This window comes from Chaetodon trifascialis, chromosome 21, assembly GCF_039877785.1.
Source record: "Chaetodon trifascialis isolate fChaTrf1 chromosome 21, fChaTrf1.hap1, whole genome shotgun sequence".
NCBI lineage: Eukaryota > Metazoa > Chordata > Actinopteri > Chaetodontiformes > Chaetodontidae > Chaetodon > Chaetodon trifascialis.
In genome coordinates this window covers 17,820,076-17,847,841 of record NC_092076.1, presented here as the reverse complement: position 1 = coordinate 17,847,841, position 27,766 = coordinate 17,820,076, and the positions used below count along the sequence as shown (strand labels likewise).

The 27,766-nt window shown below is 44.8% G+C and overlaps 2 protein-coding genes across 2 annotated transcripts; one reads left to right on the top strand and one right to left on the bottom strand.

Moving 5' to 3' along the window:
- Nucleotides 1-1,488: 1,488 nt before the first annotated feature.
- lmf1 (lipase maturation factor 1) lies at nt 1,489-21,266 on the bottom strand. The gene is made up of 11 exons (XM_070990664.1): nt 21,056-21,266; nt 20,386-20,695; nt 19,997-20,007; nt 17,831-17,979; nt 10,749-10,814; nt 6,358-6,525; nt 4,560-4,740; nt 3,357-3,510; nt 2,954-3,137; nt 2,335-2,447; nt 1,489-1,988 (listed from the first exon to the last, which is right to left on the bottom strand). The coding sequence occupies exons 1-11, from the start codon at nt 21,264-21,266 to the stop codon at nt 1,802-1,804; spliced, it is 1,734 nt and encodes a 577-aa protein (XP_070846765.1). The 3' UTR covers nt 1,489-1,801.
- A 961-nt stretch (nt 21,267-22,227) lies between these two features.
- Nucleotides 22,228-24,688, top strand: LOC139349558 (transcription factor Sox-8-like). The gene is made up of 3 exons (XM_070990467.1): nt 22,228-22,637; nt 23,535-23,785; nt 23,907-24,688. The coding sequence occupies exons 1-3, from the start codon at nt 22,243-22,245 to the stop codon at nt 24,686-24,688; spliced, it is 1,428 nt and encodes a 475-aa protein (XP_070846568.1). The 5' UTR covers nt 22,228-22,242.
- The last annotated feature ends 3,078 nt before the right edge of the window (nt 24,689-27,766 follow it).

Sequence of the window (27,766 nt, the reverse complement as noted above, 5' to 3'; positions counted from 1 at the left end):
ATCTCCAGCTATTGTTATTTTACAGGTGAAATCCTATAATCTCTTCTTTCTTTCAAATTTTAATGTGCTTCATTGGCATGACATTACAAAATCTCATTTTTAAGCTGAATGTGTTTTTGATAATTGATGTTTGTCGTTGTTGATAATGTTTCATCTAAATTTAATCATTTAGATTAGTGAGTGTAAATTGTGTTGATGAGGAAAAATACCTTTGTGAAGCCATTCAGATAACTATCAAGATATAAACAGCAGTGGACATTTTTAAATTTGATTTTAAGGAATAATTCTCCAAGAAATGAGCCCGTAAAAACTAATTTTTCCAGTTCTTCACCTACCTCCTCTAGTTTTTCCTCTTGTCCATCCTGTCGCTCTCAAGCTGTCCTTCCTGAGCCAGCCCACTCCACTGCTTGAATGAATGAACCCAAGCCCCCCGCTGGTGGCAGCTGTCCCTGACCTGAAGAGGACGAGGAATCTGAGGGTCCTCATTAAGGAGAGACAGGCAGCTGTGGGGGCTGTGAGGTGAACCTCCAGGGAAACACTCTCAGGAAAACAAATTTGTATTTCATTCTTTTCACTTATTTACTTACAGTTTTTGATTGGATCCTCTTTGATTTCAATTGATTTGATGTGATGTCATCTGATCAGATCTGATTTGGACTGTGTACTGACTCTGGTCAGGGTATCTGTCAGAGAGGGGTGATCTGGGGGGGGAAAGCCTGATCCTCCCACATGTTAAGCCCTCACAGTGAAGCCCCTCTCTGGCAGGGGAAGAAAAGGATGTAGGAAGCATGTTAATGAGGTTCATATGTCTGTCTGCGCCCACCTAAGACCAACAGTGGAGTCAACGGTAACAAGCACCACAGTGCAGGATGGACATATGAGGCACTCCTCATCATGGTCGAATCAAGAGTGACTCAACAGTTTCATTCATTTGTTTAGTGTTTGTTTGTTTTTTCCTTCAGTGCTGCCATTGGACGACTCCAGGACCCCAAATGGAAAAGAAGACCGCAGGGGAAGAGAAGAAACAAGATGAGACACAGTCCCAGGAAGCAAACACTAATGAGGAAACAGGTCGACAAAGAGAGAGCACCAAAGAAAACCACCCAAGCAACACACTAAGAGAGACGCGGTTCCACCTGAAGGACCGCTCACCCAAACACAAGAAAATAATCTTTTGTCATGATGATAGCAAAAGGATCAATATCGATGCAGCAGAACCAGAGATATCTTTTTTATTCCACACATGGTGCCTACGCCCCCCACAATGCAACTCAACCGTAGTTGCAGCTGATGCCGTCTTGAGTCACTTTAAGCTTCAACGCTTTGCATCCGGCTATGTTTGAAAACCACAGCGAGTTCCAATTCAGCCGAACCGTTCTAAACGGCAGCTACGCTAATGACATGCTAGGGGACACAGCAACAGTCCAAAGGTGTCGTCATGTCCAAAATAGTCTGTCTGTCAAAAAAGAGACAAAAAGACAAAACCGTAATTAAAACAGTTTTAATAATAAAACTTTAGTCAAGAGTCACATTCAATATTGGGCTTTGACTGAGGTTGTTTTCTGAGATACAAATGGAAGTAATTATTTGTGATACATAGATGCGTCCCTAATTGACACCCTGGCAGGTGTTGCATTGTAAATGTCAGGTGATATGAAGCAGTCCTTCATGAAAAAGCCTGACGGCCTCCTCAGTCTCTGTAGCCTGTGCTCCCCTCCAGCAGCATCACATTGGAACGGCCTTTAAAATGACCCAGAAGTCCTCTGATCTCCCCGCTGTGCTGTCGTCTCAGGCCGTGGCTTTAGCTCCTGTTTGTTGGTATGTGCGGGTGGGGCCAGTTCCTGGACTGGAAGTAGCCCCTGAGTGCTTCCAGGTCCACGGGAGGGAAGTAAGGCCCGATGCGTTTCCTCAGCCACCACTTCCCCTGCGCTGCGCTGGTGCTGCCCGGCTGGCTGAACTTATACCTGAAATGTTCCCCTCGAACCCACCTGAGAAGGACGCAGACACAGAGAAGAGTGTAGTCACATGAAACAATACTTAGATTCAATTAGAGGTACATGTACTGTCCTAACAAGTGCATTGTATTTCAGTTTTTGTCTTTTAGCAACAGAAAGACATCATCTTCTCACTGCTACACCAGAGGGGGCTGTAACACAGAGAATTCATCATAGGAGTAAGTAACTGGAATAAATGACAGCTGTGAACCAAAGGTGGGAAAGATAGGAGTGTATTGGTGAGGTCGATGCCGACATGACAAGTGTTTCATGCTCATCCTGCAGTATCAGCAGGATGCACTGCTCAGATCTTTGCTGTGACTGTGAGCTCTGGGCTTACCTGGGAGTCGCTCTGCCTCTGAAGGGGTTGTGGTCGAGCAGGGAGAGGACCGAGCTGTCGTTGGACAGCAGACGTCCTGCTATGTGGATCACCCACTCGCTCTGCTCGTAGGTCTGTGGGAACACGTGGAGACGGCGTGTTAGAAAGACACAGAAAGTATGAGAAAGAAAAGGAGAGGGTGTGACAGAGACGGAAATGAGGGGAAAATGAAGAGACGGGAGAGACAGAGAGTGAAATGTGAAAAGGTAGTGAGAGTGTCTGAGAGACGGACTGAAGACTAAGTCAAACGGACAAGACAGGAGTGTGTGTGTGGTACATAAAGAGACAGAGACAAGGAGGAAGATAGACAGACTAACAGAAGACACCTAACAGAGAAATGCATGAGCGGATGGAAAAAGATGAACAGGAATCCACAGAGACGGATCCTCTTCCTCTTCATCTTATTGAACGTACATCAGTGCAAGAACTTACTTCCCCCTAGTGGACAGACATAGTAGGTGAAGACTTAATGCTGCAGGAGTTACTGAGGCCCACTACTCATTTTTGGTACACAAGCCCTTAAAATGAAGTCATTTTAGAATCAAAATCAGAATCGTCCTGCTATTGGTCAGTGTCTCACCTGGAAGGCAGCAAACCACATGAGCCAGTCCAGCCGGTAGTGGTACGGTGATATGAGGCACGGCCGTCGGTAAACGTCGCCTGGCTTACACAGGAACTGGTACTCCTCCCAGACTGCCTCAGGGTCCTTGGGGTCCTGGCTTAAAGTGCCCTGAAAAATCACCTCAGTGCGCTCTTTGGTAATGCTGGACAGAGGGGATTGAAAAGCAAGACCAAATGCTTCATAAGGGTGGAAGGGTGCGTGTGATATGGATACAAATGCAAGACTGCTTTCTTTTGCAAATGCTGATGCTTTTGGAATGAACCCTGAACGCATTTAGTGAACGAGTGAGGATGCAGGTGACACCTGTATGTTTTAAGGATGGACAGACAGTCTAACCTCACGACCCCAGGCTGGACCGTACCTGCCAAAGGCCCCGTAAGTGTTGACGATGCGCAGTGGGTCGAAGGAGGTGTTCATCACCTGCTTCGAGCTCAACAGGTTCATCACCACGGGGACACTCAGGCAGCCAATCAGAATGCCCAAAGAAATGTTCACCACCCGACGTATCAGCATACCTGTGTTACATGTACGCACACAGAGAAAGTGTTGCATCAGTCTTCAGTATGGGTTGATTTTTTTGACTGACAGGGATGCTGAACACAGGACGCCATGTTCACATGTTCATGTTTGAGTCCAGAGTTAGCGCTATTAGACTCGTAAGTCTATGTGTGTGTGCGTGTGCGATGACTTTAACACTTCCTCAGTGGAAAAGGTTTGAGCAGTTAGATCATGGGACGGCCGGTATTGACAAATGTTGGCCGCGTCCACCTCAGTTCCTTCCTTCCTGTGTCTGCCTGCTTATCCCACGCATGTTAAAGACATCAAAATAATCCAACTAAACCTGTTCACACTAACACAGACATTCGGGGTCTGTTCAAATGATTAAAACATGCTCACACTCCCAGATACAAGCCTATATTACACTCAACATCCTACAATAAAGCAAAGACTCTAATGGGTCCGATGAGACCAATTAGAGTGGGTCCACGCTTGCTTTTAGCACACTTGAAGCCGTCTGCGTTGTAAAAATGTAAGCGACGTCGCATTAAATTCCTATAAACCATATGTCATACTTTTCCCAGCTACTCAGCTGTCCAAGTGCTAATCCCTTTTCTTCCCATGATTCCCTCTCCAACACGACATGACCCACCACTTACTTAGGCCAGTTGTGCCCACTGCCCGTTACGGTTAGTGATACTAATGTCTTAAACTGCATCCCACACAGTCTGTGGACACACTGTGTGTATTCAAACTTAATTCCAAAATGAGAGGCCAACCATTTTGGGAAAAAAAACTTTAACGTACATATAATATACATTAGTCTGTAATGCCATAGAAAGTGTATATGACCATGACCTATGATGACTCATACGTGTTTCTGATCTTATTGCACTGTTGGGAGTTCTTCTAAATGGCGCTCAAAGTTTCCTCTTAAGACTTATTCACTAAGCTGCTGAGAGACACTTTCAGGAAGGAACTGAGAGAACTTGCACACGCACATTTAGCAGCCAGCTAGCAGCTACTTTTAGCCTTCGGATGTTTTGTGAATGCAGCCCATGAATACCTTTGGTGGGTTTGGGAGCGCGTCGGGCTGCTTCCTCATTCTGTATCTCGAGCACTGCCTTCTTGGCCCCCCTTCGAGGGTGAAACAAGAAGCTTAGCGACGAATCATCAAAGCAGGCCAGACTGGGAACAATGGTCAGCCAGTTAAGGAAACTGAGGTTCCCACTCACTATCAGAACCACCTAAAGCACAAGAGACAAGGCAGAGAGAAAAATTATTAAACAACTGCTGGACTGACGGTGATCTGTCGCATTAGGGAGTCCAGCCAACACGTGGATGGGGAGCACTGACTTATGCTGAGCTTAAAACCGACGTATAGGAACATGAGCTCGGACATCCACATGATTCCCAAATTAAATTTAAGTGTGCGGTGACAGATAATGCAATAAAACACAGATTAATGTAATAAAACATGCCCATAATCTTCTGGAGTGAAAGTGAACTCCTGCCGCACTCACATTACTGTCTGCACTGTGTTTCATTTGTTTGAGAAATATCACGCAGCCATCGAAGAGGACTGAGACAGGAAGCGAGCATATGGCTGAAGGCATTTGTGCTTTGTCTCATGATGCCGTTTAACACTGAATTCCTTGATCACCCAATTCACCTGTTTGCAGATAAGGCAGATCAATTTATTTATTCCCCACAGTTTGACAAAGGAAAAGTTGATCTGTTCCCCGCAACCATACAACACTGGCGTCCGTTTGGCAGATGTGTTGCAATTATAGTCTTCCTTCCCAACAAGGAGGATATTTTCTGTGTCTCTTGGCAACTTCAAATCTGGCAGAAACATTCAGTGCGGGGGTCCCACAAGGCTCAGCTTTAGGGCCCCTTCTCTGCAGTCTATATATGTTGCCACTCCGTTGCATCATACAGGAGCACTGCATATCTTACCATAAGCCAATGATGTGCAACGGTATATTTCACTTTCACATGATGGCCTCAGCCCTATAAATGACCTTTTCAACTGCATCACGGACATTAGACACAGGACGAGCCAAAACTGTCTGCAGTGAATCAGTGACAAGACTTGTGGAAGGTGCTAAAGGTCAGAGACAGGAGATGCACTCGGAAAACCAGTGAGCAGGTTAGAAATCTAGGAGTTATCTTGGATTTGGAACTCGACTTCACGGGCCAGATTTTATCACCAGTTCCAAAGTTAAATCCGTCTTCTCTCAGTGAGACGCCGGAAAAGCCATCTCCTCTAGGCCCGATTACTGTAATTGCCTGTCCTGCAGGACTCCCAGAAAGACGTGGGACGGCTCCAGCTCATTCAACATGCTGCAGCCAGAGTACTCACTGTCTACAAATCACTTGCAAATATCTGACCTGCTCACTGCTTACAAACCCTCCACAACCCTCATCAAACACTGGTCTCCTAACTGTATCACAGATCAGAAGTAAATGTGGTGAAGGTTACTATGGGACATAAGATGTGCCACAACTGTGTCAACCTATCTGTTCTGTCAGGCCTATGGCCATCATTCCTACCAAGCTATTTCAATGGTTTCATAAGACTGACCCATTATAATTTAAATTAAATTTCTGAAACTGGGTACAATCACTCTATGTCATTTTTTGTGTTGATTAGTGGTTTAATGCTATATAATTATATTGTTGTCCCTTTGAGGCTTATTGCAGCCTTGCTATGCTGGTCCAACACATTTTCTGGAAATTTTTTTGGAAATTAATGTCTGGGTCTATAAATACAGGTTTCCCTCACTGGATGCCTCCATTCACAGCAGCGGTGTGTGTGTGTTATCCTCAGGCCCCGTGAGCAGGTGAGCAGCGTCACTTACCTGGAAAAGGATCTGGATCACTCCATTAACCATGCACATCCGCCTGCCCAAGAAGGTGAAGAATGGGAAGATGAGCTCGATGAGGTGGTTGGACAACGTCTCGAAGCGGTGAAACCACCACGGGGAGCGATGCATGTAGTAGGACATGGGGTTAGGAACTGGCTGGGTCTGGGAAGAGATGGAGGGTATCTTTACGTCTTTGATAATGAATGGCAGAGACAGTACTTAGAGGTCCAAAATGAGTAAAAAAAAAAGGGGTTTTCACAATATTTAGAATCTTTTTTGTTTCATGGGTTTATGCATAAAAAGGTTTCACACATTTCTAAACACAGACTTCTTCTTCTTCTGTTTAAGATGCATGTTTTCTCTGCTTTAGCTTGGCACTTGAGCGCGGGATGGAGAGTAATTGGTGCATGCGGTGCCACACCTTGGGGGGAACATTTCCATGTCTAAATAAAGATGGAACTTTATTTAAATGAAGGCAACCCCACCCACACACACACACACACACACACACACACACACACACACACACACACACACACACACACACACACACACACACACACACACACACACAAACACAGAGTTCATACAGAGCTGCGCAGTGTCGGCATACATACGATTAAGTGTGTGCGTGCGAGGTGGTCGCATGCAAACTGTGTAATAGCTGAACATGCAAACAGTGTCAGGTGAGGTGGTGAAAAATAAATAGAACACAGAAATAGTTGGTGGGGAAAGAAAACAAGCTACTGCCACACTATTCTATACTCTTATTATTTTTATGGAATGGAATAAAAAATGGGGTTATTTAACCTCTCGTTTACCAAAACACCCATGGAAATCCAAGGGCAAGGAGCCTGCAACCTCAGACAACCAAACAACCCCAACTGGCCCGCAAACCGGCTGCATTACAGGAAACAAACCGAAGCAAACTAAACAGCAACTATGCCGAAACACACCTACGCTGCCCCCTGAGAGTCAGGACAGGAGGGGATCTGCAGCTCCTCGGCAGGTTTGAAAGAGAGCAGTGTGTCAGAGGGGGTTAATAAGGCTTCACCTGGCGCCGGCGGCTTCCGGTGCTCCGTATGCGTGTGTGCGTATGGAAATCTGCATTACCCCTAAGGCCGCTGACAGTTCAGGTTAAAGCAGGTCAGAGAAACTGACCCGCCATGGAATAAGGTCCATATTGTAACATGAACTGTCAGGTGACAACACCTTTTCCAAATTACTGCATTTAAGTCCATTTTAAACAGCCCAAAATACCTGTCAGCAGGTCACCAGAAGAACCTCCTTTGTGAGCATTTATTTCTCCCAATTCAGAGTTTGCTTTGGGGCTCACTTAAAGCAAGACTATGTAGCTTTTGTTAGCCACTGTGGCCACACACAGAAATTGAAGGATAATGGCTGCTGACATGTCGTGAAACAGTAGCACGAGTCAGTGAGCGAACACGCTAATGTCACTTACATAATATCTATCTAAAGCTCGCTGGTCATACCAGACCACATCAGTCAGCCTGTAGCTGCTTGTGAACGGAACGTCTCAGCTGTAAGCCACAATCCAAGAATGTGCTACCTGCTGAGCACGAGAAGATGAGGAGAAGGCATCCATCATAAGAAGCTGATAAGACGACATATACATGCTATCTGAAGTCCAGGTGTGCTGTGGGACTTTGTGACAACCTTACAGTATTATTGCGACATGCAACTTAAAAACATAAGCCTTGTCTCTGCAGTGTGTGTCAGGAGGAGGGGTAATCCCGTGGATGTGTGTGTTTCCCGGTCAGGGTTTCTCCAGGAGTCGCTGGTCTTGGCGGAGCTTCACGGTGATCCGCGGTGGAGCCCGGAGTGGTCTTTTGAGTTCTCTTTGTTTTTGTAGTGGTGAACTGAAAAGCTTTGGGGTTGTGGGGAAAACAAAATGAAGTTTTTACAAAGTGGACTGAACCCTGAGACTGCGGGACAAGTCTGTCTCTTCTCTTCTCTCTCTCTCTCTCTCTCTCTCTCTCTCTCTCTCTCTCTCTCTCTCTCTCTCTCTCTCTCTCTCTCTCTCTCTCTCTCTCTCTCTCTCTCTCTCTCTCTCTCTCTCTCTCTCTCTCTCTCTCTCTCTCTCTCTCTCTCACACTCTTGTACTTCTATACCTGTGAGGATCCTCACTGAATAATGCATTCCATAGCTCCAAGCCCTAACGTTAATCATCACAACTTGCTGGTGAGCATCGTGGAGCATTTAGTATCTGATGACGCAAATATTTCCCACAGGAGTTCAAGAGCAGCGAAACAGAGCTATAAGGTGAAAATTTGACATTTGCCAGGCGGACAGACGCCAAGTGAACACTGATGTTGCTCTATCTGCCAGCCAAACCCTCTTGATATTTACATATATATAGCTGAATTAAAAATAGAACAGACGTGCACATGGACACAATAAAGAAGCACATATAAAGAGTTGGTTTAAACCGTAAAGGGCACACATACAGGCATAAGCAAGGCCGTCACGAGACACGGATATACATGAAGCTACAGAGCAGTAAATTGGAAGCCACACCATACTGTTTTACATGTAAAAATATCCAGCTGGCATTTTCATATCACAGACGATTCTCCTTGTTAAAGTTCATCGATGCTGCTCCTGCAGAAGGTCATTTTTGCATTTCTGTTGAGCTCCCGTGTGCCATTTAAAACATGAACGGCGGAGACAATGTAATTTAGTCTTTGGAATTTGGAATCAATGCATCAGTGAACTGCGCGACGAGATTTTGCTTTTGTGTAAACTGTCCCTGAAAGGCTCAGCGTGCCCCAGAGTTTTCTTTACCACGGTGTAATTACAGTGGGCCACTCTGCCATAAAGAATTACAGTCACTCAGCCTGCTTTCAGTGATGACTTTTAATGCCCTCTGCTGTTTGAGAAGTTTCCGTCAGAGGAAGGAAATTCTGGAAGGTTTCCATGAACGTGGTTTTATTTTTTCTTGAAATATGTCAACTACTGGATGGATTACGATGCGTGGTTCCCAGAGGATAATCTAAAAAAACCCCTCATGTTTATTCAATAGTTTGTGACCACATACCTGCTACACTAATGACATTTCCATTCACCTCTTTGTGTTTGGTGCCAAGCAGCAAATGTTAGCAGGCCAACACGTTAAAGTAAGAATTAGCTAGATTTAACATTTAGCGCCACTGTGCTTAAGCACAGCCTCACAGAGCCACTAGCATGGCCGTCGACTCTTGCTTTTTGGTGTGAACGCGGCCAAACGCTGCAGAGACCTGGAGAACATCTGCAGAAATGATGTGGAATGTTCCTGTAGAGTTCATGGCCTGAAGCAGAAGTATCTGACGTTGGTCCCTTAAAACAAAGGTGCCATACTCATGACTCACTGTCACAGGCTACGTAAGGTGAATCTGCATGTCCAGAGTGGCTCAACCAGAGAATAATTTCTTACGAATGAATGATTAATTATCAGAGAGGATGGAGACAGTAGAGGATAAAATATCCTATACTGTATTTCATCTTACCGCCTCATGGGCTAACAACCACTGACTTTGTGATTTTCATGGCATTAGCAAAGCTGAAACTGCTCTGACCCTGGGAACTAAATAGATTTAAAGCAGATTTACACTGCACTGAACCAGAAAACCAAATGATTTCCCTTCAAAATAGAACTATTACAGTTCATTATGAGGTATATAATTGCTGATCTGCTTCCTTTGGTCAGCCTTGGGTACAAATGGCCAACTGCAGTGTATCTATCCTCCATTCCCAGAGAATTTCAAACTGCATGAGTATCAATATTGCATCCTTAAAATGTGTGTGTGTCTTCTCCAGACGAGTCCCACAGGAACCAGCGTATTCCTGTATATGTTAACTACAGAGGATGGCGGTCTTCTCTAGCCTCCCTCCCTCCCTCTGCGGGCCACTAACACAGAGCAGAGTGGGTCAGAGCAGCTGAGTGTCCCACAGGGGAAAAACAAGCACGGGGTTTGCACAACCTCCTGGTGTGTGCGAGAGGCTGATTTATTGAACCCCACGACTGCGGCTACAGTAATGTGTTGCCCTGGTGTGGTTAGCCTGACGTGAATTCATGGCCATCATTCAGAAGACAAAACCGAGGCACCATGTTTTTGCATATCTGGATCAGTCTTCGAAGGTCAGCTTGTCGGAGAAAACAGGCCTCTGGGAAATTTAGAAACTAGTGTTTCAGAGAAGGAAATCGATAAAGTAATCCATGAAAATGCTCAGAATGCTTGATAAGTTTCCTTGCTGCATCAGGCTTTCACATGAAATCTGAAGTCTGAATTCATGAGAGCTTTGGAAAGAAGGCAAATATCAAGGAAGATAGAAAGCAAAGCTCAGTGGCTGATGAAAAGCACATTAAATACATCCTGTCCACACACCTCATAGTGGTAGTCCATGCAGGTGAGGTCTCTCCAGCACTTGTCACCTCTGATTTTAATGAGGCCCTGAAAAAGACAGAAAACACACACACATGCTTCACTTCATGACGCTGTCAATCAGGTCAAACAAGAAACCATCAACAGTCAATTAGAAAAATCTGATTACACGCTGCAGACACTCAAATCCCATATTCAGCTGAAGCGGGCCAAAAGAAATAAAACCTGATTAGGACGTATCCTCGGAAAACATGACTGGAACACATTTCGTCAAAAGCACATGGGTATGACTTCTGTGATGTAATGACAAAACGTGAAGGCTTTTCCCTCCACTGCACCTGAAAACTGAGAGAACGTTTGGAAGAGCCTTTTAGAAAAAGCTTTATGCATTGCCAGGAAGTGTACAGCAATGACATGAAGGCCTGATCCCCTTCTCCTAAAAGCCTTTGGAAGCTTTTGGAAATGAACAGCTGCACTTTACTTGAAAAGGCCACATGCACTCCAAGAAATGAATGCGACACCTCTCTGGAGACTATTAAACCTATGTGGACTCCTCATCGATGCCTCTATCAGATTTGATGTAAACACGTTCGCGACCTGCTCCTTTTGAGGATTTCCTCACTAGTTTAAAGTGAAAAGAGACATGACTGCTGTTTAAAGTGAGACAGCGACTCCTGCTAGTAGTCAATAACACAAAGTCACAGCAAAGAAACCTTTCAATGGTACTAGACTAGATTCCTCCAAACCAGAGAAAGCCACAGTGGGGCCTGCGGGCCAGAGTTAGCCTATGCTAACGTTTGATTTGGCCTGATGTTTCCACCAAAACAAACGCAGGTCGACCACTTGACATTCACCGCAGACACCAGCAGCTATAACAGCATCAACCTGTCCTCATAAATAATTCACTTCCCAATTATGCTCGTGCACTGTTAGCCAAGACAGAGAAGACAGAGGAGGTGCGACCATTTGGAGATAAGAATCTGCATTCATACAGATAACCACATCAAACCTGAGGGATTCAATTCATTAACAGGACATGCAATAAGAGGAAAGAAGTGAAGACAGAAGCTACAGTGAGGTGAGACAGTGCTGTTAATTCTCAGTCCAGCAGGACACAATGACAGAAATCATCTGATGTGTCAGATGATGCTGCTGCTCACCACAAATGCTTCAGTGAGTGATTTGGGACGCAGCCTAAAGCCCAAACTAAAAAAGCTCAACCTGAACTGAGCGACCGCTCTGAGGGTGCATCGCGCAGTAAGCGTGTCCCGTGGTACCGTGCGTCTGCAGACAGACCTGCTGGCACAAACAGCGAACGGCAATTTCTTTATTCACTCGACCCAGATCTTAAAAAATGGCAGCCGCAAAACCACGCCGAATTGAACGCTTTCCCTTCAATGTCCTCTATGACAAGAGCAGCACAGCTCCTTTAAGGGATGTGAGGAAGAAGCAGAGAGAAGCACAGTGGTTAACAAACCTCTCTAACCCACAGAGACTCTGGATGGTCAGCCTATTGGTCACTACTTTTTCAAGACAAAAGTAAAATCAGGATTATTGGATGGATTGCCATTCAATTTTGTATAAAAATTCAGTTCCCATGTGACGGATGCTGCTGACTTTAAGAAGAAGAACATCCTTTATTTGTCACAATGCACACAACATGCAGAGTTAGGGGGGAAAACTGCACACGCCACGCATATGTGAAATCCTTTCTCTGCATTAGACCCATCCTTGGTCAGTCCTTCCTCCACGGCAGACCAGGAGCGGTGAGCTGCCATTGACTTTGTCAATCCCCTGACATTTCCTCCATGAGGTTAGAACTGATGGTTTTGAGTGAAGAATCTCAACAATGGATGGATGGAACTAGACATTTTTCTTCCCCACCGGATGACCTTTTGTGAACTTTTCCTCTTGCATCAATTTCCACCAACAGCAGAAGATGTTGTTCCTATAAAAACAGCTCACGGTTAGTTGCAGGAGTAAGATTTTGAAAGATAATTTCATGTAGTGTAGAAGCATATGGTCGACCCTGCACCGCTCCTCTTCAGTTCATATTGCTGCAGCAGCTCTAAACACTCAGATCCACTTCAGTCACCTGTGCATGACGAAGTGGAGAGCCTTCAAGATCAACACAAAAAGAATAAATCAAATGTCAGTCTGAATGCATCATTAGCTTTTGTGACCTTCACCATGTATATCTGCATCCCACTAGCAGAATAAGCAGGAACTGAGCAGCAGACACAAGGCTGTCAGTACTTAGATGATAGTTCTGCACTTTCTTGTCTAACTCAGATGGAAAGCAGTCATCCTCTCCGGGCACCAAAGGCATTTTTGCAAATGAAGAAAACCACTAACTGAGGTAGATGAGACAGCCATAAGAAAGGCACTATTCTAAAAGAAGCTCACAGGTAACTGATATTTAACAAGCGTCTGAGAGGATTTTCCCATACGAAATAGGAAATAAAACACAAAATGCGCCCTCCGCTCAGAGTCTTATTCATCAAATGAACTAAATAAACACCGTGCTATCCAGGACACGAGACTGTCAATATTGACACGTCAGCCTGCCATGTGGTGGGCATGGAATGTGGAATAAATCGGCAGCTAACCTCTCTAACCAGATTTAGAAAAAGCAGGACATTTCATTCTGTTTATGAGCTTGGCCGCCGCACGCAGCTGCTGGCTGTGCGCGCCGGAGCTGATGCGGCCGAAGATGCTGCTAATAATCCAATTCGGTCATGGGATCGTGAAATGTCATCAATTGCAGCGTGATATACAGACCTCTGGAATGAACGGAGCGGCGAGCCTGGAGCGTCTGCAGCGCCGGGGAAAGGATGCTGACACAGATTTAATTCAGAGACTTTAACAAATACTTTTCCACACATTTGTGATAAACTTCACATGCATGGCTTGATAGAAAGATGGAATTTATTGAGGAACAACTGGTGAATCCTCCATCAGGTTCATCACTAAGACAGACAAAAAACAGCAAGTCACAGTGAGGAATGACTTGCAAAACAGGGTTTTGAGGGAAAGACCACAAGTTCTGTCTTCCATGTGCACTGAGACTGACAAATATGTATATGACATGAGGTAAACCGCGGCATTTCAATGTGAGAGACTGGCAGAGCAAAGGTTTACCCTGGATCCCTACAATGAAAACAGGGTTTGAAAAGAAAGCAACAGGAACCGTGGTGGCAGCGCCGCAGCGGGGCCCCGTTTACGCTGCAGCGCTCCTGGATTCGTACCCGTGACGGACACGGTTAGGGCATTTCTCCAGCGTATGATAAATTATAATATCCAGTTTGGATTATCCAGCTCCTCTCACCTTTAAATATATCTGCCAGTAATCATTTGCTTCCTTTCAGAACAGCCTGTCTTGCCTCAACACAGCCGGCAGAAGATGTCCTGCTCCTTGGTTAACAGGAGTCGAAAGATGAGATGGGAGTTATAATATACGTTGGGTGGCACTTAGGTCAACTCCAGAGGTCTTGACCAAAGCAGTGGCTTAGAACTACTGTTGCACAGTGGCTGCTCACTGCTGAGTGTGACTGCAGAGGGTTTTAGCATCCTTCAGCTCACCATTTTGGTTTTATGACCTGCAAACCTCTCATAGGTTAACGATAGGAAAAGAGGTCACAATACATTGTTACAGAGGCTGCTATGCAACGGCAGTAAAGCAAGATCAATGCACCTCATCATCAACTGCACCCATGCACCTCAAAGTCCCTGTCAGCCCAGATATCTGTCACAACAGTCGAGCTGAACCTGCCTGTTCCAGACAGCCAGGTCAACACCAACTCCCTGGACGAGTCAGCGTGCCAGCAACGCCGGATCCCAAAATCCTTAGCAGGCAAACCGAAGTGATCTGCACTGACAGAACACAATCTACAGCAGCTCTCTGATCCCAGCTAACACCCAAACCTCCACACCGGCCTTTCTGTGTGGAGTTTGCATGTTCTCTCCGTGCTCACCTGGGGTATCCTCCATAAAAATACCACTAAAAACATGCAAGAAGATCACCACCTGACCAATGGTAACAAGAAGGAACTGGTCCCCGGGCGCCGCTGTCGGCTGGCAGCCCACCGCTCCTGGTCTGCCACGGAGGAAGGACTTACAAGGATGGGTCAAACGCGGAGAAATAATTTCACAAAAAGCATGGCGAGTGCATGTAGTGTGTGCATGTTTGTGTGTCGTGATAATAAAAGTATGTCTCCTCTCGTCTTCTTTCTGATTTATTTATTTATTTGGGAGACAACAAGATTCAGATAACAGCTGACGCTGAAACTCTGACAGTGGTTAACACTGACGAGACTTTATCATGGGCGACACCCCAGTGGCGAGCTTGCTCACTCACAAAATAAAAGCTGTAAATGAGCACAGCTGTAGTCAGAAGGTGTGGTTTCTCCATTTACAACTAGTGTTGATTAATTAATTTAAGTTAAGATATTACAGGGCTATGACTAATTTCAGGTCCACTCAAACCTCAGCAAGCTGCATATCAATCAGCGTTAACACGTACAGCTTTTTTTTTTTTAACTCTGCTTTAATGTGAACATGGCAAAATATGAGTATTTCCTGTATTTCACTGTTCGTGGGCCAAGTATGTCCTCCACATTTTGCATCTCATCACCTGATTACCTGCACAGGCAACTGATGTAAACAAGCCGTCGCAGCACAAATCAAGAGGCACACCAGCTTCCATGCTAATTTAAACACATCCAGCTACGCTAATGGAGGCAATGCTAATGGTAATTCATCCATTAACCGGCAAATACTTCTATGTCAGCATTCTTGTTTAGCATAACACACGGCCACATGACTTTTATTTTATTTCTGCAGCCATATGTGGGGACTGATTGGATCTGGGCATCCTACTGTGACACTGCTGTGTGTGTGTGTGTGTGTGTGTGTGTGTGTGTGTGTGTGTGTGTGTGTGTGTGTGTGTGTGTGTGTTGGAAGTTTTGTTAGTGCCAGTGAGCCAGTTACTTCCAATGTGAGGTGAAATTATGTCTTCAAAGCTAGAGTTTCTGTACGAATAGCTGGCGAAGGATAATAAGGGGAAAATGCAGCATCAGTCATGGTTGTGTAAGCGCGTCAGGCATCCTGTGTACTAATGTAGCTATGTATCTTAATGCATGGCCCTTAATGTCGAGACAAATCAGAGGTTAAAGTATGCAAACAGTGTGAACAGCGTGGTGACAGTTTGGGACGTTTCTGAGTTGTGCTGCCAAAATACCCTCAAGAAACATGATGGGTGGGCTCATGCACCCCCCCCCCCCCTTCCCCCACTCATTTCCTACGACTTAGGGGTCCTTTGAAGTACGCGTGAAGCCATGCTGTCCTCACAAGCAGAAAGTCTATCGCAGCAGTGAACCGCAGGCTGTCAGACAGATAAATGAGTCACCAGGGTGGATCAAACACTGAGGGACTGCTGCAGAAACAGTCGCCATGACGAGGAGTCGTGCTCCGGTTTCCTCCTATCAAACGATTTGAGCTCTCCCGTCGTAATCTGTCTCTGTGAAGCATGTGCAAATTTCGAGGTTTTTCGCAAAACACCAACACAAACGCATCTGCAACAGTTTGTTTCCCTTGTTTATTGTTTGACGTCTGGATTTGATTTCCTCACAAAACAGCATGTGAATGCTGAGTGCTAGATGTCCGACATTCTTAGCAGCTCTCGAATGCAGCATTGTTCAAAATGACAAGAAAATGAGAATCCTGTGAAATTCCAAAATCTGGATTATCTCCGAAATCTAATCAGGTGATCCAATCGGGCTGAAACTGTTCAACAGGTTTTTGGGGCATTTTATGGTCAAACGTCTTGAAAGACTTCGCACACAGTCCGACAGGGCAACAGCAACGCCTTCAGCTTGTGTGACTGGTGGAGACAAACACGTGCAACCATCCAGGAATACAAATTAAACAAACACAGAGCTCAGAGACATGTTTCATTTTATTTTCTTACTATTATTCTTAGTTATTTCTGTAGTTATGATCCTTTTATATTATCAGTCAGACGTATTCTTCTAATTATGTCGTGGCTCACACCTCAGACAGTCACACCCCCCCATTCCCTGTGGTATTGGTTTCTTCCATAAGTTGCAGGAAGAAATTGGTTCACAACAGCAGGTACACACACACATAGACTACTGTGTCTACATCTACGTCAGTGCTAGCAGTGTGTTGCTGAGGCATTTAGTAGAGCATCGATCCCTTTTTCAAACATGTGAAAATGAAATGCAATTAGTTTGAGATCTGAGAAAAAAAGTGTGTGTTCAAAAATCATTAAATCCATCTTTTTCCTTGTTTCCGTCTTCCCTTCAGAACAATTTAAGGGTAAAACAATAAAACTCTCATCATTTTAGCAACTTTGCATGTTGCTGAATGATGAATGAGGCCTTTACAGTCTCTGCAGTCAAACAGGCTGAGGTGATTCTGCTTGAGTTTCTGCTATCTTCACGGTCCTAATAGGAAAAAGCCCAGTGGAATGGAGCTAACTGCAGTGATTGGCAGATAAAACCGAGCCGGTGGTCGAAAATTCACTGTGGAAACTGTCAAACAACCAGACGTGTTGTTTAGCTGACCATATATTTGGGTTGGATTTCCAAATACTGGCAGGGTTTTATAGCAGAGACACTGCTCCAAAAGCAGCGATGGAGAATCAGGAGGGCAAACTGTGGGATATCCCATAGAAAGATACTGTTGCAAAATGCTTTGACTTCTCCATGCTGGCTTGCTGGATGTATTCAGGTGTGTGTGTGCGTGTGTGTATACAGTACATGCCTTTGTGTTTGAATTTACAATAACTGCTTCCTCCATGACAGGAATATGATTGGTGTCTATGCAGGATGTCCCGACAGGAAGCGTGTTGGTCTCGGTGCTGGTGGCGGTGAATGGATGGACTCAAAGTAAACTCCAATCAATGAGTTTTGATCATGTTTGACAAGTTAAACAGCTTCTACCAAAAGTTACATGCAGAAATCCATCCAAAAATGACCTCATGGCTATTTTTTGGGTGTTTTCTGTTAGTGGCTAGAGAGACGCAGCAAACCTTTGAATATATCTGGAAACATCTTACTCACAGCTCCCAGCATGATGCGAACAATGAGCCATCTGAAGGTCCAGATGCAGATGAGGGACGGGGGGCAGCCGCGGGGGACCTGAGACAGAGTCCACACAGGACACAGGAAAATGGCCAGAAACCCTGTCTCCAACAGCTGACTCTCCCAACCTGGACAAACCATCAGAACATCATCCGTAAAATAGATGACAGCTTTCTCTGGACTCCATCAACATCAGGAGGCAGCTTGTGTTTGGATCAGATTTGACAGCTGAGTTGTTCATAGTTCACACGAGAATATAATGGACTGTAAGGATGGTAAGCAGTGATGGACAGGCCTCTCTGACTCTCACCTCATTTTAACAGAGATGCTGGTTTGGTGCGGCTGAGGCTATTTAATCACATTCTTACAGCTGAATGCTAACGTCAGCATGCTAACATGGTTACAATGACAATGCTCATCACATGCTGCTTTTACCAGATATAAACTTTAACATATTCAACATCTGAATTGTGGGGCAGCACAGTGGAGTAGCAGATAGTGCCCGTGCCTCACAGCAAGAAGGTCGCCGGTTCGATCCCTGGGTTGGGTTGGGCCTTTCTGTGTGCAGTTTGCATGTTCTTCCCGTGCATGCGTGGGTTCTCTCCGGGTACTCCGGCTTCCTCCCACAGACCAAAAACATGTTAATTGGTGACTCTAAATTGTCCTTAGGTGTGAGTGTGAGTGTGAATGGTTGTCTGTCTTTGTATGTTGCCCTGCAATTGAGTAGCGACCGGTTCAGGGTGTACCCCGCCTCCCGACCGTTGACAGCTGGGATAGGCTCCAGCACCCCTGCAACCCCGAAAGGGATAGGCGGTATAGAAAATGGATGGATGGAACATCTGAATTGTGCTGATTAGCCCTAGCTGGCACTAGAAAACAAAGAGAAGGGGGCGCCAAGTCTGTTACAATTCATCCTCCTGAGGGGATGAATGTACGCATCAGACTTCATGCTGATACATACATTTCACTTAAAACCACTAAATGTCAACCTCATTGTGGTGCAAGAAGAGAAGTCAAGAAAGAACAAAAGGCAGTGGGTTTCATCCTCTGGGGATCATTAACGCCTGCTCAATACTTCATGGCAATCATCCAACAGCAGTTGAGACATTTCAGCCTGGACCACAGCGATGGACTGTCCAACCAGCATAAAACCTACACAAATATCACATTAAAGTGATAAGAAGAATGACAGCTGAGTACACTGAATCTGCTGATGAAGACCATGTTACAAGGTCAAGAGCTCTACAGTGAGAGCAAGGACCCTGTGTGGAGATCGTTCATCAAAAGAGAACATGATTTCCATTGTATTGGAGGATTTGGCTTCATCAGTGTAATTTTGCAGTTTTAAAGTTTAAAAAAGGGACTGAACAATGTCTGCCAGGCATGCTATTCCACAGACTAACGCTCCCACCAGCAGCAACCCGGGGCCTCTGGGCTTCAGTCGAGACAATCGGAGGAGCCTAGTCTGCAGACTTAAAGCTGCACTGTCAGCTGAAGGCTGATCGCAGGTCCAAAAGGAAACGCGGAGTGAGGGAGAGACAGCGAGAGTGAGAGAAAAAGAAACTGTTTTTAAAAAAGAGAAACACAAGCCACAAGCCCTAACCACAGACACCGGCCTGGCGTCTCTGACTACAAAGTGTCATTAACCAATCACAGAGCTGCCACTGACCTCGCCACTTATCTGGGCCGGAGCCCTGCATGCAACCTCCTATTTATGCTTCCTTAATTCTTTTCTTTCTGTCGTCCCGCTTCACTACTGACAGTTTACTTGGTTCATCAAGCGAGGAGGCAAAACACCGCTCATCAGTGAACCTCAGCCCTGTCAGTGACTGTGTCTTAACCCAATAACCGCTGTAAACAATCTGCGGAACAATCATGAGAAAGCTGGTAGGCAGTCGATTCACGGGGAGCGACTGTGTTGTATTCTGGTTGGGATTCATGATGTCTGTGGTTTGAGGAACTTTTCCGTGTTAGCTTCACTACAAACAACCTAAAACGCCATCCAAACCTGAGTGTGTCACATGAATGCTTTGCCTCAAATCCACTGCTTCTATTTGATGTGCAGGGACGAAGGGGGCGGGCCTGGGTTTTGCGTTACGGCTGAAAATTGTGAGGAACTCGCCGTGGGCCGTGACATTCACTTACCAAAAGAGTACCTAGAAAGAGAGAGAGAGAGAAAAGAAAAGAAATATGAGACTGAGGGACTAAAAAGAAACAACCAGAATGACCTAAATTTGATGAATCTCAAGATGCTTTTATCTAGAGCTGCAATCATTTCTTGTTTTTGCTGCTTTGGGGCAGCAGAACAAGCTGAAAGTATGACAGTGAGATGTTTTAACTCAATAAAGTTGTTACAATTAACATATTAACTAAATTAGCATTCATTTGGAGCCATGTTTCACGATTGTAAGTCCAATGTTGAATCTCTTTGAGCTCTCTTTTTGGTCTCCACCAGCTCCTGAGAAACATATCTGGCTATTTCACAATCCCAGTTGTATTATTAGTATTTATGTATGTGTGTGTCCCAGACTCACCACAGCTGTCCCACGTTGACCAAGGAGTGGTAAAGCACCCACAGCGTGACCATGATCACCATGTTGGCCATTCCCGTCACCAGGACAAACGCAGACAGCGCCATCCCCGCCAGGGCAATGGCATCCAGGTTGGCATCCATGTCGCTCCAGTCTAACAACCAGAGGATGGAGGGTGTGTACGCGAAGGCGGCCATGCCTATCTTTCCCCCCACATAGCGCTTGACGCTGTTGAGGTAGTTCTTGCAGGGCATCAGGCCGTGCTCGCCAATCAGCTGCTTGTTCTGGCTGTAAGCGACGCTGAAGGCCACAACTGCCACAGAGAGGAGACAAAGGGGACAAAGGTGGACATACAAATGTGATTCAGTGCTCATTTTCTCAATGTAAGTGCCACAAAGGTGCATCTTATATCATTTCCAAGATAGTTTTTACATATTAAATGATGCAGAACTACACCAACTTCTGCATGAACTCACTTGAAAGGTTTTAATGTATTTTGTTGCTTTTTAAGACAAAAAGCAACAAAAACAATCTCACATTCACCCCACTCACAATTAACCACATTTTCAACACCAGAACACTAAAAAGAGAATATGAAACGACTTCGACAGTGTGTTATAAACACAGTAATGACTCCATAGAGCAAACCTGTGCAGCACGTCAACATGCTTACAGTAAATAAAGGCGACGGAGCGCAGCAGCACGATCCGAGTGAGCCAGTAAGTCCCGGTCTGTAAGGACTGGAAGCGTTTCTCTGTCTCTGTGTCTTTTCTGAGGTCTCCTCCATTGTCTTCACTGCTGTCGCCAGACTTTGCCTCAGTCTTAATGCCGTCCACACGTCTTTTCCTCACAGAGCTTCCTGAGCTGTTGCTGGCAGCCGCCATGTTCACGGACTGCACGGTCACGTGACTAAATAGACGCGGAAGTGCGGCGTTATTATTATTACTATTATTATCATTATTACTATTATTATCATCATTACTGTTATTATCGTTGTTTGTTTTGAGCTTAGAATCAGAATAATAACTGAAAGAATCAGAATAAAAAAAATGAATATTTGGTTTGAATAATGAATAAAACATCATAGACATATAGGTCTGTACAACAACAACAACAACAACAACAACAACAACAACAACAGCAACAGCAACAGCAACAATAGTACTACTACTCATAATAATAATAATAATATTAATAATAATATTATTATTAATAATAATAATAATAATAATAATAATAATAATAATAATAATAATAATAATAATAATAATAATAATATCAGAAATAAAAAAATAACATCAAAATAAATCTCATAAATAATTAAATAAACTCAATTCGTACTCACTGGAGAAAGCAGAGTGGCCCCTTTGTCTGTGTAATGCATTGCTGGGTTACTAGCGGCATTGTGATGCACTTCTTACAGGTGGAGTTAAAATACTTATTTTCATGATGGCTAGTTTAGTGTGTAACAATGGAGGCTACACATACAGATACATACATGCATTTCACATACAGTTCTTTCTTCTTCTTTTTTTTGGCCAAATATTTACTATTAGCAGTTATCTGCTTCGCCCTGCCTGTTATGCCAAACTAGGAGGAACTCTGCTTGTACAACTTTGGCAAAAGCCAATAGAACACGAGGGGTGGAGAGATGTCTGTTCTGAAAAATGTTAAAGTGCTAAAAAGTCCCGTCAAACTTTGGTTGGCTGCGGAGGAGGGTACGGAAAGGAATGACAAGTCCAAGACAAGAAATTTGGGATTTTCCTTAATTTCGGGGTGAAAAAGTTTTCCAACAGAGGCGTGCGCATTTACGCACTTGGAGACTTCTCTGGGAGACAAGCGACGTTTTACCCGCAAAGAATGACAGAAGAGACCAAGTCTTTGACAGACCAAGTAGGCAGTCCAGCTGGCAGCGACAGCTCCATGTCCCAGCATGAATCTGATTCAGAGTCCCCGACCTCTCCATTAGGGTCCGACGCGCAGGAGGCAGCGCGCCGGCCCGGGAGCAGCAGTGTGGAGGATGAGCGCTTCCCCGCCTGCATCCGCGACGCAGTGTCGCAAGTGCTGAAAGGTTACGACTGGTCATTGGTACCGATGCCCTCTCAAGGCGACAGAGCGCTGAAGAGCAAACCTCACGTGAAACGGCCAATGAACGCGTTCATGGTTTGGGCGCAGGCGGCGCGGAAGAAGCTGGCTGACCAGTATCCCCATCTGCACAACGCAGAGCTCAGCAAGACGCTGGGCAAACTGTGGCGGTGGGTACCCGAGCTCCACTCGAGTCTCTCCTGTAACTGATGAGTAGTTAGTACTGCATGCAACTAAATCTGAAGACCACCACAAGGCCAAATATGACTACTCCTCAGTGCCTTTCACTCCAATTAGATTTTTACCTTTCTGAAGTTGACAGCTCTTCTGATGAAATGCATTAAAACAGTATAACTGAAGTTATTAAGCATTCAAAGTATGACAATGAATTTTCTCTCTTTGCATAAATTCAAGTGAAAGGTTTGATGGAAAAGTACTTGCGACATGCGCAATGCAAACTCACTTTAATAAAATGCCAAATTGAAGAAATACAGACAGGTGCCAGGGCTTCCAGCAGCTGATGGACGCCCTAAGTTTCTGGTTTGTTCAGAATCAGAGCCGCTTCAGCTGAGGAACTGTTCATCCACACTCAGCTTCTGAGTCTTGTGCGCACTTGCTTGTGTTGCAATGAAGTTGCAATCAAGTGACCTTGATTTGACTTATTTGGGTTTGGTAGGTATCAGTCTAGGAGAAGTTACAGTAGCCTGTGTGTTAGATAGTACAGTATGAACATGAAATATAACAGGCTATGCTTAATATATTTCTAGTCATGATTTTTTGGAAAAGAAGCAAAACAAATCCTGACATATGAATGATTATAAAAAAAATGAGAAAATTTTAATATATGGTTTAATCTGTGTAATATGTAGGAATGTTTGTAAAGATTCCAGCGCATTAAAGTGTTAAATGGGATTATGATGTCAAAGATGTGGCAGCTGCAAATTGTGCAAATGCACAAAATGTCATTCAGTGAGGTAATAAGATTGATTCTGCTAGTTGATACTTAATACTTGCTGCTTTTTGAAAGGACCTTCAGTCATCCAGTAACTCATTCCTCTCCATCTCAGACTTCTCTCTGAGACCGAGAAGCGTCCCTTCATTGAGGAGGCAGAGAGGCTGAGGCTGCAGCACAGAAAAGACTACCCCGACTACAAGTACCAGCCTCGGAGACGCAAGAGCACCAAACCGGGACAGGGGGACTGTAGACCTGGACTGGTCCAGCAGCAGCAGCAGCAGGGCTTGTATAATGCAGAATCAGGGGTGACCAGGCTGGCTGGTGCAGGGGAAGTGCACCATCATTATCATGCAGACAGGACAGGTGAGGTTACTGATACCATCCAAATTTAATACACCTTTTATAAGAGTGTGCATTGCCGTTCACCTCCTTCACCTTTTTTGCCTCAGCACTGAAATATTTCATCTTTATTTTTGGTTTCCAGGTCAGTCTCATGGACCGCCAACACCTCCCACTACCCCTAAAACCGACCTTCACACGGCAAACAAACATGAGGGCTTCCGGCCTCTGGACAGCAGCACCGGCTCGGTTCCTCCCAGCAGCCGTCAGAACATCGACTTCAGTAACGTGGACATCTCAGAGCTCAGCACTGACGTCATCAGCACCATGGATGGGTTCGACGTGCATGAGTTCGACCAGTACCTCCCTCCCAACAGCCACAGCTCCACTGTTCTAACTCCGCCAGATAGCAGCCACGGACATAACAACCCTTCTGGATCCTTCATCCTGCCCAGCATCCACTCTCACTCCCACAGCATTCCCACTTGGACAGCCAAATGTGGGATGTCCACTGGAATGCCGCCATCTTCTTCCAGTCATGACATGCATGGGCTCCAAGAGGACACCAGCCAAAAACCTCAGATTAAAACTGAGCAGATGAGCCCAGGTCACTATAGCAGCTCCTGCACCTCCACTCCTCCTCCGCCGCCACAACCTGAGTACACCTCCCTCAGTTCAGGCATCTGCCCTTCCTCCACTGCCTCCTCATCCTCCACCAACCAGTCTGACTACACCGACCTCCAAAGCCCCAGTTTCTACAGCGCCTTCTCTGGGTACTCTGCTCATCTGTATCAGTACCCGTACTTTCATTCCTCTCGCAGGCCTTATGCCACACCGCTTATCAACAGCCTGGCTTTGGCACCACCTCCCCACAGTCCTCCCTCTGGCTGGGAGCAGCCTATCTACACAACACTCAGCAGGCCTTGAAGAGGAGGAAGCCCCCCAAACTCCTCAGGCTTTGACCGGCATGGATTTGTGAAGGACAGTACTGATATCTGCTGGCTAAAGTTTGAAATGACTCCTGCAGTGCATCAATATACTGTTAAATTTGATCATTTTCATGAAAAAAAGTCTGAAGATTAACAAAGTTTCACTGTTTTGATACTTTTCTAAGTGAAATGACATTTAAACCTACACTGGAGGCTAAAACATTCCATTAAATTTCACACTAATGAAATGTTGGTATGCAAGTAGCACCTATTTAAAACAGGGAGTTTCAGGTTTAATATTAATGTTTTCACTCTCAGTCTGACTGAGTTTCTTTAGCTTCACTGTCACATCGACATGTTGATTAAAACTGAAGGTATTTCATTCTTTTGCTTTTATAAGGCACAGTTATGTGAAGGTTCTGCAAGAGAATTAGCAAGAGCAGCAAATGGTGTCTCAAAATATCTGGTTCTGTAGCTGCTAAATACTCACTAGCGAGTAACTGGCTAACTGTGTCTGTAGACATTTAGTGTGCAGGTAGGTACAGTACAGTGCACAATGAGCTGATACTCAACCCATTTCTTCAGCAGCTGCAGATGGTGAGGGTGATATCTGGTGATAATTCTCTGTACAAAAATCAAACCGCTTTCAGGCTGTTTTCACATTGTCATTTGAAACACTGTTAGTATCAGAATATCAGTTATAGCAGCTTTAAGCACACTAATTAACATGTTCACTGATGTGAACATCTCAGACGTCTTATAACTCTGCTTGCCAGACATAGCAAGCTCCTGGAGTCTGGTCATGACTGTGAAACCACAACTTTAGGTTTTTTTGTGCATATTATAGAAGATATAGTGTGTTTATCAGCTAACTTGAGAGATGCTGCTAGGCGGATTCATTTACCTTTATACCAGAGTTGTTCCCCTCATTTTCCAGTCTTTATACGAGCTTATCCCAGCAGCCTCCTGGCTGTAGCTTCACGTTTAATGCACAGATATTAGAGTGACATCAGTCTTCTCATCTAACTCTGGGCGAGAATGCAAATAAGACATTTCAACATTTCAAAAATGTCAAACTCCAAATTACATATTTACATAAATTCGAGCCAGCTTTGGGGGTAAAATGGAACTCATATATCCCCTTGAGCACTTATCATCTTGCTGTTATTATGTAATTTAGTGTTCAAAATGTATCACTGTGTCACATACTGAGACTTTGTTTGGTTTGACCATTGCAGTCATTTCACAATTTCATTTATCTTTCTCATGCATTTAGCTGACAGCAGGTTCAGGATCCAGCAAGGTGCGGCAGTGATATCTGGTGTCACTGAGACCATTTTTCTCACTTTGCTGTCCTGTTGCTCTCAGCTACTTCATTTCCAGTTTGTTTCCAGTCCAGCAGCTGGTCTTGCTGGGTTTCCTGGGGGAGATTAGCTAATTTCGTGGTCTCAGCTTGGGCTGGAGTGTCAGCTACGGGGTCTGATGGACAGGACAGCTGGATTGGGTTTTCCAGGCATTGTAAATAACTACAAGAAATGCTCCAGTGACTTATGTCACAGAGAAAACCTTTGATTTATTGACAAGTCTAACTTCCATGTGGTTTTTAAATTATCTAAGGGGTTTAAAAGATTTTAAAGAACAAGTCTTGCACACAATGAATGCTCTAAACACACAAGAACATCCAGTCCTATGCTGGTTAGCATATAAAAATAACCCAAAATCAAATTATTCCTATAAAATTAAGGCCAAACTACTATGTACTGACACAGCAGCTTTACCATTAATAAATGTTAGCTACACGTGCCAGCACCTCACTGACCATATTATCCACAGGACAAACACGGTGGCTGCAGAGCCGAGGTCCCACCCGTTTTTTAAACACTTCCTGTGTGGGTACGATCCACCCGCAGCAGCTCAGTGGCTCACTGTCTGAGCCGTTTAACATGACAACCTGGTTGCCAACGACAACAAGACAGCCAGACAGAAGCAACATTGATTTACCCATAATTCCGTTAGGCCCTGGAGCCAGTGTGTGTGTCTGTGTGTGTGTGTGGAAGTTTGCGCAAGAGTGGCGAGATCATCAGGTGACATTCACACCACCAGACCAGTTCGCACTTCGTCCTGCTTCGAGTCGTGAGACTGATGAGAGGAATGAGTGAAGAGTATTAGGCCTCGACAAACAGGAAAATACTGGAGCACGGCCCCTCCTGCAGTGACCTCCGTGCAGATTTGTGACAAATTAAGGGAAAAGCCATCACAAATGTGTTATTGTTCCTTGGCATAAATTCTCCAGGTCTTAGGGTTTCGACTGGATGGACAAACACCATTCATCCAAAACATATTGCCTCTCTCCATGTTGTGATGGAGGTGGAGAGTACTGTCTGACACGGTGTGCCAAAGGTGTTTGGTTTGGATTTTAATCAAGGGACTGTAGGTATATGATTTTGTTTTTCCTTGACAGTGACATATTGGGAAATAGGCCTGTTTGATAGGATCAATCCCACTCCCATCTGTGTTAGGTATGGAGCTAGAAGCTATTACTTTAGCATAGCATAAAAATACACCTACCAACACCTCTGAGGCTCACTAATGAACACACAACTGCTTCTTTAATCTGTGAACAAATACACATGTGAAAGTCACGGGTTGTGGTTGTATGGAGATGCAGACTTTTGTGAATAACCAGGCCGAGCTTTATGCAAAGCTGAGCTAATTGCCACATTACTCAAACACTATTCTTAAAGTGTAATTTTACACCTTAAAGTATATTTACCATATATGGAGTACTGCTGCATATTTTAAAAAAGCTGCATAAGGCATTTTTTTACTCTAGCGGCAGGTGCATGAAAGCTAATAAAGTGCCTCGAGTGATGTCATTGGAGTCAGCATCAGTTGCGACTGAAGATTAAAAACATCAGGGGGCGAGGAGTTAGAAAGAAGTGAGTTTACCTGTAGGCCACTCCTCGTTCCAGTTTGAGGCCAGCAACTCAAGGCAACATTTGCAGCTACTAGCATCACACACTCACATGCCTGAGCGAAATGCTGGTGGTTGAGTTGCATTGTAGTCGAAGAATGT